The 12,063-nt window shown below is 43.5% G+C and overlaps 1 protein-coding gene across 2 annotated transcripts in view; it reads right to left on the bottom strand.

Annotated features, from left to right (window-relative positions):
* Nucleotides 1-7,655: 7,655 nt before the first annotated feature.
* TLK1 (tousled like kinase 1) overlaps nt 7,656-12,063 on the bottom strand; it is a 76,660-nt gene continuing 72,252 nt past the window's right edge. For both annotated transcript variants that reach the window (XM_086616107.1, XM_086616108.1), the window contains one exon: nt 7,656-9,440. In XM_086616107.1, the coding sequence (XP_086472233.1) occupies nt 9,264-9,440 (177 nt within the window). In that variant the 3' untranslated portion in view covers nt 7,656-9,263. The remainder of the gene's footprint in view (nt 9,441-12,063) is intronic.

Raw genomic sequence — 12,063 nt, 5'->3', positions numbered from 1 at the left:
GAACAATAACTTGTATGATATGCTAATTGGTTAGATTGGAATGTGTTTGAGCTCAGTAATAAACTGTCCTGACATCTGACAGCTCTAAGAATACAAAATTTGTGAGATCAGGCTCAGCATCTGATACATCCTCACATAACCCTACAAGCAACATGAGGATTTCATAGTATTGTATAAATGTACGTGAACTGACATTTAACCAATGGAATAAGATGCTCCAAATTCACTATGGCCAAGTGTTAATGTGAGGTTTGCCAACTAATACGTTACTTACCTGACTTTGCAATAGAAGAACACGCAGGGAAGGTATTCCTGTGCTCAAATCGGTGATGAGAGCTCTGCCAGCTGCCACTGAGCCACAGCTGCAAGCCTGAAAAGAACCATTTGTGCACTAGTTAGGGTGATTATTTTTGTCATGAGAAAGTTTTCCATTATGCAAATGTACAAAGCTGCACAATAACTCTTCATATGGCTGTTTAGAGGGACAAAATTAGGAGAATGAAAGAAGCACCTTCTTGCTAAGTCAGCCCCATGTATACGACCATGTGGCAGGTTCTGTTCCTCTGTCATGCTCAGCCCAAGGGCAGATAATGCAGAAGATAGAAATCTGGGAGCATGGGGAAACATGTTTTACTTCTTTGAATCCTTTAAGTCCTTCCTAGTCCCACTGGTTTTAGTTGAAACTGCTGTGCTACTAATGAAGGCAAATGAAGATCTACTGGATCAGCTCACACATGCACAAAGCAGTGCACTTCTTGGTGCTCTGTCCTGCAAAGCTCTCACTAATATCAGTGGGGAGTCATTCCCCTTTTCCAGCTTTTCTTCCAGGCCTGCTAAAGACATGAGTATGCCCCAATAGGTTAAGATACAAGAAACCATCTCTCTCATCTTTGTCTTGCATTCACACCACTAAGAACTCTTTGCTGGAAGTATTAGTGGGAAATGAATAGGACAGAGCTCATGCTGCAAAATACATCCTGTGTGTTCCAATAGTATTTCTCAAGGCTCTGCACACATCACCCCACTATTACACTGATTCTTACAGGAATCTTTGCTATCCATCCCACTGCTAACCATTGCACGTTTCAGGAATGCATTCTCCACACATCATGGACCATGGCTGCATGGTGACGTACTGGAGCACTCCTGGACACAGCACCAGCCCAGCTGTCCTAGAAGTTGCAAGAGCAAAGCCTGAGGGCTGGAAGAGGCACTTGGATCTCCTCATATATCCAAGAGCTTACAAAAGCTGGGCTCTGGTAGGCCTTACACTGTCTCTTACTTGAGTCCAGATTGGAGGCAGTAGGTCTCCATGTAGCACAGTTGTCAACTGTGAAAAATCAGATATGTGCCTTTCCTCTCCCAGGAGGGAAAAGGTCTGTGCACAGCTCTGAGGAAGGGAAGAAGGCACAAGGATGGTTATTGGTACTGTACATATCAACACAGATGAGCAGGGAAGGAAAGCCATGAGGAGGGTATAGACGCTACTTCAACATACTCCCTAACTCACAGAATCACAGAATGTTAGGGATTGGAAGGGACCTCAAAGGATCATCTAGTCCAATCCCCCTGCCAGAGCAGGACCACCTAGATCAGATCACACAAGGATGCGTCCAGGCGGGTTTTCAACATCTCCAGAGAAGGAGACTCCGCAACCTCTCTGGGCAGCCTGTTCCAGTGTTCTGTTACCCTTACTGGGAAGAAGTTCTTCCTCATGTTTAAGTGGAACTTCCTATGTTCCAGCTTAGATCCATTTCCCCTTGTCCTATCATTGGATGCCACTGAGAAGAGCCTGGCAAACTCGACCCTCTGGTGCCCTGACTACACATATGTGCAGTAGCAGAGGACACAAGACTGCAACATTACAGCTTCATTTGTACCAAAGTCTTTCAACACGCTTGTAATTTCACTGGACGGTGAAGGATGGTATGGTTCAGGAAGGTTGGCGAAAGGCTGCAGTGCATGGAAAAAGAAGAAAGATGTCCAGGTCTTCACTTAATATGAAAAAAACCATAATTGTAACTAACTGCTGTGTAATAAAGCAACTGAGATTTTGGAATACAGACCTAAACAAAAGCTGCAGATGTGGTTGCTCCGCTTCAGTTTCACTGCCTACCTCCTGGCCCCAAGCATCGCTTCCTGCATGCTGAGACACGCGTAGAAGAGGTGCCACCTCCTACGTGCTGCCGAGCAAGTGAAGACATACACACTGTCACTCCAAAGCCACCGCCACCTTCCAGCTGTCTAGTGCATCACTTCACGACACCCAGCTGCACACTAGATTTGTATCACTTGCTGGTGTACTGGGTGGCTGGAAGTCAGCTTGCACCATCCGCTAATCATCGTGTTGTACCTGCAGGGGGCAAAGCCAAAGCGTGGCTTTGGACATCTGGAGCATGATGAGAGGACTGGCAGTATGGGGCGAAAAACTGTAACAATGCACAGAAATTATCGGAGAGTATCAAAGGACTATGCTGTCTGAATGCACTTCAGGTGAAGGATCTGGAACACCTCTGCTATGAAGACAGGCTGAGAGAGTTGGGGCTGTTCAGCCTGGAGAAGAGAAGGCTCCAGGGTGATCTTATAGCAGCTTTCCAGTACCTAAAGGGGGCCTACAGGAAAGCTGGAGAGGGACTTTTTACAAGGGCGTGTAGTGATAGGACAAGGGGCAATGGCTTTAAACTGAAAGAGGGCAGATTTAGATTAGATGTAAGGAAGAAATTTTTCACTCGGGGTGAGGCACTGGAACAGGTTGCCCAGAGAAGTTGTAGATGCCCCATCCCTGGAAGTGTTCAAGGCCAGGTTGGATGAGGCTTTGGGCATCCTGGTGTAGTGGAGGGTGTCCCTGCCCATGGCAGGGGGGTTGGAACTAGACGATCTTTGAGGTCCCTTCCAACCCTAACTGTTCTGTGATTCTATGATCAGAATACCTTCTCATATGACGAGAAAACCCCATATGAACTGTCTTCTACAACAAACTTTTCTCAAGTTTCTGGTTTTTATATCCTGGCTTTATTTATGTATTTAATCCACAAACTAAATTGTGGATTTATTTTTGTGGCTTCTCTACAAGCCCTAGTTCCAGTTATTTCATTGCAGTGAAAGGTGTGCAGACAATATATAAATTTAGGTTAAAAGGCATTTGGGCAATAGGAGACACATATTGCCAGATCCTACCTGGGAATACTATAATCTGAAATATCATCTGTTGCATACATTATACACAAGCCATGGACTTGTAGATATGTGTGGCACTTTTATCCCTTCAGCTAGAATAATCAAAAAAACGCCCCTATGTTTATATGTACAGCCAATATATTTAACTTAATATACTGCCTTTCCTAAAGCCACATATAATTGATTTTTTTAAACTATCATAGTTCTCTGTTAGTGAACAATATTCGGAAGAAGCTGGTTTGAGAGTGCATAAAGACTCTGTAAGTATATAAATACTATAATACCATAAGCATTTCGGAATTTCAACATCAAAAATAAACTAGGATATTGATGCAGGAAGGTACTGACAGGCACTTCTAAGCGCGGGAGCACTGGATCGTGCTTATCCCTCTTTGAGCTATAGCTGCTCCCAGATCTTACCAAAGTCAACGAGACTGCTAAGGACTGTCCTTCCATTCTTGGTGAAAGGAGCAATTATGCAACCCCCGTGTGCATCAATACTAAAAATAACAGGAAGCCACAACCCCAGGCCACCTGCAAAACTGATTCAAACCCTGTGTGTGTGTAGACACTTTCCCAGGAGTAACAGCAGATACTAAGGAAATGGCCAAGGACCACTTAAGTTTTTTTACATTGAAAATGCAACTGCCGAACTACAGAAACAGTACTGGGCTCGGGACTCAGGGCTGCGGCCATGGCATTCTCTCCCCCGGAAACACTTGTTTCACTGGGCTGCAAAGCTGTGCTCTGCTGAATACCATGGCATAGCTTCCCCATAGGAGCAAGAAAACACCTTACTTTGCTAGCTGACCTGCTGGTCTGATGGTAGCACCTCTTCTGATGTGGTTTTGAGCTCCATCACGTTTTAAATAGAAAGTCCCTGTGTGTATTTTAATGATGCACAGAAGAAGATACCCACAGATTTGCACAAGGGGATTCTGAAATTCAGATATTGTGTAATTTCTTAATGATACCTGATTAGCTCTAGAGACACTAGATGCAAAAGGAGATTTCTAGGGAAAGCATTTTCCCTTGATTTATGCACAGAATTTTACTGGCTTGGAAAACATAACACAATGAAAAGATCACAAGGTGACTCAATTAGAATCTTAGAATCATAGAATGGTTAGGGTTGGAAGGGACCTTAAAGATCATCTATTTCCAAACCCCCTGCCATGGGGGGGTTGCCACTACTTAGAGCCATTAGTTTGCCATTACTTAGGGCAAAACAGAAAACATTAATTTCTTCAACAGCAAGAGCTTCTCTACCATTCTGTTAGGAGTTGAATATCTGAAAGAAATAATGCAAGAACCTCACTTGTTCGGAGGACAATAATCTGAACTCCAAAGGGTACGCAAGAAGCGTGCATGAAGTTCAAAATGAAACACATGCAGGCTGCACAGAAAGCAAGGTTCACGTACTACACATGGCAGGGAACTGTTCCTCATGGTATAGTGCATAGGATTGGAAATAATAGATGTAATAAGCAGCAAGAAAGACAGGATGCTAGGAAAATCTGGAGTAGATTGCTTGGATAAATAATGCAGCCTCCACTGCTGGGCATCTTTTAGAATCAAGTGGACAAATTTGTCAGGTTATAAGTAAACCTGAGCCAAACTTGGGTACTGGAAGAGACGAGAGGGTTTTCCAGGGACCCTTGCCTAGTAAGCATTTAGGACCAAGTAAAACCTGTTTTCTTTGTGGAAAGGGCACCTGGAAACACATCGGCCTTGGATGGCAGGTACGTAACGCCCCCAGGTTGGTGACTCAGGAGGAGCTCTGTTGATCTTATTAGACTCCTTTAATCAATCTGTGGTCACAGAGACCTTAAATTGCTGGATTATTTAGTAGCTCTCTCAAAATGTCTGCAGTGTTACCTTTCCTACAAACACAACACAGTCCTCGACTCTACAATCCATGGCTGCCAGGAGCCAGGTATGCTCCAGGCCTCAGGAGAGGTATTTACACCTCCAAGTCCACCACAGGATCACCCTGGGAATGCGGAACTGACAGCGCCCTGGCCCCAGTGACACGGTGGCAGACAGGCATGGCAGGCTGGCGGGCACACAGTGTGAGATCACGACGGCGGAACACTGTTAGTCCGTGCTGCCAGGCACCCCTCACCTGCGAAACCGGGGTCCTCCCTCTGACACCAACAGATCTGTGGAAAAAATATTAAAAAAAAATACGACAACAATTATGAGACTGAAGTGTTTTAGACACCAAAATCAGGAGACTCTCTCACCACTCTGCCTCCGAATTTTGAGGCTGTCCCTGCCCCAACACCCTGCCCAGGCCCCCCCTGCCTGAGTGGGCTCCCCAGTCCCCCTTCCCAACACAACGTCCCACTTCTGGAGAAGATCAGCAAGTCCTGGGGGCTCTTTGAAGACAAATGACCATCCCACAGATGCCTCTCACCCTTCCTAGTGGCTCCCTCCCACCCAGCAGTGCCCCTCACTGCTCTGGCTCTCTGCAGAACGCACGGCAGCGGATGTGGAGGTGGCCCCACCACGGCTGTAGCTGCTCCATGTGGTGACAGGAGCAGCTTCAGCCCCAGCGGAGCCGAAACCCGGAGTGACACTGGAGCCGTGACTCGCGTGCCAAGAGGGCCGGCGGCTCTGCGGGCTTTTGAAGGCCTCGCTGATCATGCAGCAGTTTGCTCGCAGCCACCGCCTGGGCGGCGGCCAGCCGCGGCATGCCCTTCCAGTCTTCCCGCGAGAGTCAAAAGCACTTCTTCAAAAATCAAAATATTATCCACGAAAACAGTATCTATTGACTAGCATAGACCAAGCTAGGGGTGAATAATGTTCCACATTGAAATCAGAACAACCTCAGTGCAAACATAAATAAATAAACTAGTGCCAAAACACGGGTGTTTCCCAGAAACAAGTCAACCCTTGTTAAGTCTGGCTGCGATGACCTGTAGCGCTACAACCATAGTTAAAAGTGCAGGATTTCTCTTACAGTCACCTCTATTTCATATGTAGGGTGGTTTTGTTTTTTTTTTATTATACAGCAATGTAGGATTTTAGAATCTTCCAGTAAATCCAGAAATTTTAAAATATTTATGAATTTAAAGTAAAGGAAGCCTTTTATTTCCAGGGTTCATTAAAAACTGCCTGATGAAGTTTAACTTCACCACCTATCCCTGGAAGCGCTGAAGGCCAGGTTGGATGAGGTTTTGAGCATACCTGGTCTAGTGGAAGGTGTCCCTGCCCATGGCAGGGGGCTTGGAACTAGATGATCTTTGAGGTCCCTTCCAACCCAAACTGTTCTATGATTTCAATGAACTTCATTTCTTTTGTCTACCTGCTGTTACATCAGAAGAGAGCTTAGGAAATCTAGTGATGGATGACACATGACAGAATTAGTAAAATGTGCATGAAAGGCAGACTGGACAACCGATGCATGAATTACCTAGGAGTGGATCAGCATTCCTCCGTAAGCAGCAGTAATTTGGGCTTCTAGACTCAGCCTCAAGGGTACTTCTATCCCAGGCGTAAATTGCTGAACACCAGGCACCAAACACATGCAGATGTCTTCTCGTCCGCACAATGACTCCATGTGGGGATACAAAACCCTTATTAACAGTACAGTAAGATGCTAATGCAAACACAACTGCGTGTATTAGAGGTAAAAACCTCACAATTTTGATTCAAAAGACGAGATGGTGATTCTCCTTTTCTTTCATGTATTTCTAGATGGAACATTGTTTAAGGTGAGTGTTTAGGTTTCAGAAGTGTGTTATTTCTAAAACTGGAGTGTCACAACAGCCTATTCCCAGATGCTAACAACATGAGAAACAAGTCTGTACATAATTAGTACAATGCATAAAAGTCCTTATTTTTAGGTAGCTGTAAAATTTCCAGTTACTAAGTAGTTCTCTAACATACTGCCAAACTTCTCTTTACTAGGGGTAACCATAATACATTCGAGATTAAATTTAAATACAGTTAACACAATCCTACATCTTTTCCTTAGGCAAAATATTCTTCGGTTTAACTTCCGATATTGACACATGCAGAATAAGAAGGAATGAAATGTAACGTGAGCCTACAGCTATGGCACATTCTCCTTGAACTCTGCACTCAGGCTCACGCTGTAGAGGGTGAAAAGGATGCATACACAGTACTCTGGTGTAATACAGGCAGAAAGAGCCACTATTTGAGTTTACTTTTTTTTCCATGAGCTATTTTTATTCCACAGTTAAAGAATTCTACAAGGACCTGTTAACATACTTAAATTTGTTTCTTCGAGGTCTATTCAGTGAAATGATGCTTTGGTAACTTAATTCCGACAGATGTTTTAAGCTTCACGGAATCTTCCCCTTTCACCTCCAATGACACTTAAATAAATTATTCTGTTATCAGCCTTTTGTTTGTAATTAAAAAGAGTTTGCTTTAAATAGCTAAGTGTAGCTCAGTGATATGGTTAGCTGATTTGCCCTTCATTGAAATGCAAACACACATTGAAAACCTTGAAATTTCAACTGTCATTGTTTATTACTGTTTTGGCTACATTCTCTACAATTTCAGCAGCATCTTAAAGAGACAGTTAATGTTTCTTTATATACAATGAAAACAAAATGGCTTGCGACATCAGAAACAAGAGCAACAGTTTAACTGTACAATACTAAATGAAAACCTGTGGTAATACAGCCTCCTTTTTCTGCAACATGGACAAAATTACATATAGGTATTCAGCATCAAGAATGGGATAGTAAAAAGAATAGTGAACGGGAGAGAGATACACTGTTCTGAAAAATAAGTTTCTACCATACAAGGCAGTTAGAAAATGTTTCACATTTTAAAATATCTGTACAAGCCACAGAAACGTTTCCTTGTTGACTGGAACTTCCCGAAACGGAGAATAACCATGAGCAACTTCTACACCTAGTATCAATGCGCTCTGCAGGTTGAGAACGCAATAACTGACTTACCGAACTGTACTGCATACTGCCAACACAGATCTGTTTTACATGCCTTGATTGTTAATGAGTTACCTACTCTTAATCTCTCTCTCACGTACAGTTGACTTGCACCTTAAGGAGGTCATTTGATTCTTTCGCAAAGTAAAAGCCACGTCATTTAGCAGCAATTAAAAGCGCCTTGAGGGAGACTTAAAAAAAATACAATATCCAATTAGAAAAAGCCATACTTTAAACATTTGTACAGGAATAAGTCGCTGAAATTTAACTGAAAATGTGACATCTGTACAACAATTTACAATAGAGCTAGAAGGGAATTTATCATTATTCCTGCATAGAACATTATACATGACCTGTTTGCATTTGGTTTCATACTGTTGCTTGCTTTTTTATCATAAGCCTGGAAAGTTTCACAAGTTTCAATACCACAGCAAGTATAGTATTTTTAGAAAATTGAGCAGATTTCAAAATTAGCTATCTATGTGAGAAACAAGTACCAGGAATTCCATATCACCCTTCCAATCGAAATTCAGTGAAACACCACTGCGTTTTTGGAGGTACAAGCCCGAGTTGCCAAATAAAATACTACAGTTTTATCTGAGGAATCTGATACAGAACATTATCCTTGACGGTCTCACACTCGGTACTTTGTTGAGTTGTACACTCACAACCTTACTTTGGTTTCGAAAGATCAATGTCTTGGTAAGATGGCAGTTTGTCTAGTTTATAACCAGGCACGGAATTTTTCCTGTGTTTTAAATTTGCACACTACCTTTTTTTATTTAAATAATGAAAAACTACCCTTCATGTTAGAACTTTCCAGTATCAACCAAATGTACTTTAAGTATTAAAAAGATTATTTACAATGTTCCCCAGAAAAAACTAAAAACCTTTTCTTCAGTCTTAAACACAGTATACCTGTTAGTGTGTAACAGGCAGTGTCATCCTTCAATGTCTAAAGGTCTTTCTCAGAAGGGTACATTTATTCACAGTCCATGATCCATTCCAATCATACAAATGACACTATGTAGGAGGACTTCAGTCTGAAAACACAGTTATCAAACTTGTCCTGTGTATAAACACTCAAATGCTTTCAAGCTCAAGTCTGCGTCTGGAAACTACACAAAGGTATCATGCCATTCCTCGGTTGGAGAAATTTCAGTATGAAATAATGCTTGAAGTAGGTGGTGTAGGGGATGCTGCTAGCCCAGTCATATGCAAATTTCCTGAAGAATTTGATCTCCTCATATGAGGGAGAAGATAAGGATCATTAGCCAGCTGGTGGACATCAAATCTATCCTCTTTTCGGTATGCTAAACAGCGTCTGATAAAGGCCTAGAAAAGATGCATAAAAAGTTACAATACCATTCCAAATAATTACGTCTGCTTACAGGTAAATACGCATGTCCTCTTGGATAAACTAGTTTCTAAACAAATTCTTGCTCTTATGTAACATCACAGCTGAAAAAAAAAAATCAGCAAATTAATTGGCTTCAAATAATCACACTTCAAATATGTATTTCCATGTTTAGGAGCTATATTTACAAGTGAAACATTAGCATCTCACACAATTAGAATTCTGCATGTGTTATCTCCGAACAGCTTAGTAAAAACCAGAAGGCAAATGTCGGAGGATTGAAAAAGTAGCAAGGAACTCCACAGACCTTCTAAAACCATTCCGCTGTGCGGTAGATGAAGAGTAGATGGGAGATGTAGGGACAGAATTTCAACCGTTGAGCTGACCTTTGAAAGCAGGTATTACCACATGTGCCATGATGGAATAGAGCAAAACGTGAAATCTGACAGTGGTGGTTGCCATATTCAATAGGCACTAAATAACTAAGAGACTATTGAAGAAACAACTACCCAGCTGGAACTCCTTTCCCAGAAAAAAAATCAATCCAATCCATTTAAAAATATCTAATCAATTGAAAAATTCTGTATCTGCTTCAGGACTGTTCTTGAGACACTATATTATCCTATGTTTAAGTCCATGTGATGCATGCGTCAGATGAGATTCACCTTTCTCAAAGGAGGAAGAGGGTCTTTGCACATCAGCTAGCGGGGCTCATTGACAGGGCTTTAAATTAGACTTGAAGAGAGAGGAGGATAATACCAGGCTTGCCTGAGGCGAGCTGAGAGCACCTGAAGGGCAGCAGAAAGGAATTCCAGGCATTCCAGCCAGTAAGTCAGCTCCATCGGGGCACCAGCTTAAATGTCTCTAGGCAAATGCACAGAGCATGGGGAATAAGCAAGAGGAGCAAGAGATGTGCGCACACCTGCAGGGCTATGGTCTTACTGGCATCACAGAGACATAGTGGGATGAATCCTATGACTGGAGTGTTGGAATGGAAGGGTACAGACTCTTTAGGAAGGACAGGCAGGGCAGATGAGGACAAGGTGTCACCCTCTATGTCAGTGATGCCTGGGGATGGATGAGGAGCCGACTTAGAACTTATGGGTCAGGATTAAAGGCAGAGCAGGGACAGGTGACATTATAGTGAGGATCTGCTACACACCACCTGACCAGGAAGACCAAGTGGATGAGGCCCTCTATAGACAGATAGGAGCAGCCTCATATTCTCAAGCTCTGGTCCTCATGGGGGACTTCAACCACCCCGATATTTGCTGGAGGGACAACACAGCAGGGCATAGGCAATCCAGGAGGTTCCTGGAATGCACTGATGGTAACTTCCTTCAAGTGATAGAGCAACCAATGAGGAGAGGTGCTATGCTGGACCTCGTTCTCACCAACAAGGAGGGGCTGTTGGGGAATATGAAGCTCAAGGGCAGCTTTGGCTGCAGTGACCATAAATGCTGGAGTTCAAGATCCTTAGGGCAGTGAAGAGGGAGCATAGAAAGCTCACTACCTTGAACTTCAGGAGAGCAGACTTGACCAAGCAGATCCCTGAAGAGGTCAGAGTATGATGGGATGAAGCCGTGGAGGGAAGAGGGGCCCAAGAAAGCTGGCTAATATTCAAGGATCACCTCCTTCAAGCTCAGGAGAAGTGCATCCCAACAAAGAGGAAGTTGGGCAGGAACACGAGGAGGCCTATATGGATGAACAAGATGCTCCTGGACCAACTCAAACACAAAAAGGAAGAAGCCTACAGAGGGTCGAAGCAGGGACAGGTAGCCTGGGAAGAATACAGAGAAATTGTTCAAGCAACCAGAGATCAAGTTAGAAAAGCTGAAGCTCTGATAGAATTAAATCTGGTCAGGGACATCAAGGGCAAGAAGAAAAGCTTCTATAGGTGTGTCGGTGATAAAAAGAGAACTAGGGAAAATGTGGACCCTCTCCAGAAGGAAATGGGAGACCTGGTTACTCTGGATACAGAGAAGGCCAAGGTACTCAATGACTCTTTTGTCTTAGTCTTCACTGGCAAGAGCTCCATCCGCAACGCCCAAGTCACAGAAGGCAAAGGCAGGGACTGTGAGAATGAAGAACCACCCACTGTAGGAGAAGATCAGGTTTGAGACCATCTAAGGAACCTGAAGGTACACAAGTCCATGGGACCTGACAGGATACATCCACGGGTCCTGAGGGAACTGGTGGATGAAGTTGCTAAGCCGCTATCCATCATATTTCAGAAGTCGTGGCAGTCTGGTGAAGTTCCCACTGACTGGAAAAGGGGAAACATAGCCCCCATCTTTAAAAAGGGGAAAAAGGAAGACCCAGGGAACTACAAGCCATTAAGTCTCACCTCTGTGCCCAGCAACATCATGGAGCAGATCCTCCTGGCAACTATGCAAAGGGACATGGAAAATAAGGAGGTGATTCGTGACAGCCAACACGGCTTCACTAAGGGCAAATCGTGCCTGACAAATCTGGTGGCCTCTGCAAGATTACAGCGTTGGTGGATAAAGGAACAGCAGCAACTGATGTCATCTACCTGGACTTGTCCAAAGCATTTGACACAGTCCCACACAACATCCTTGTCTCTAAATTGGAGAGACA

This window comes from Tauraco erythrolophus, chromosome 8 (genome assembly GCF_009769465.1).
Source record: "Tauraco erythrolophus isolate bTauEry1 chromosome 8, bTauEry1.pri, whole genome shotgun sequence".
NCBI lineage: Eukaryota > Metazoa > Chordata > Aves > Musophagiformes > Musophagidae > Tauraco > Tauraco erythrolophus.
This window is presented reverse-complemented; position numbering and strand designations above follow the sequence as displayed.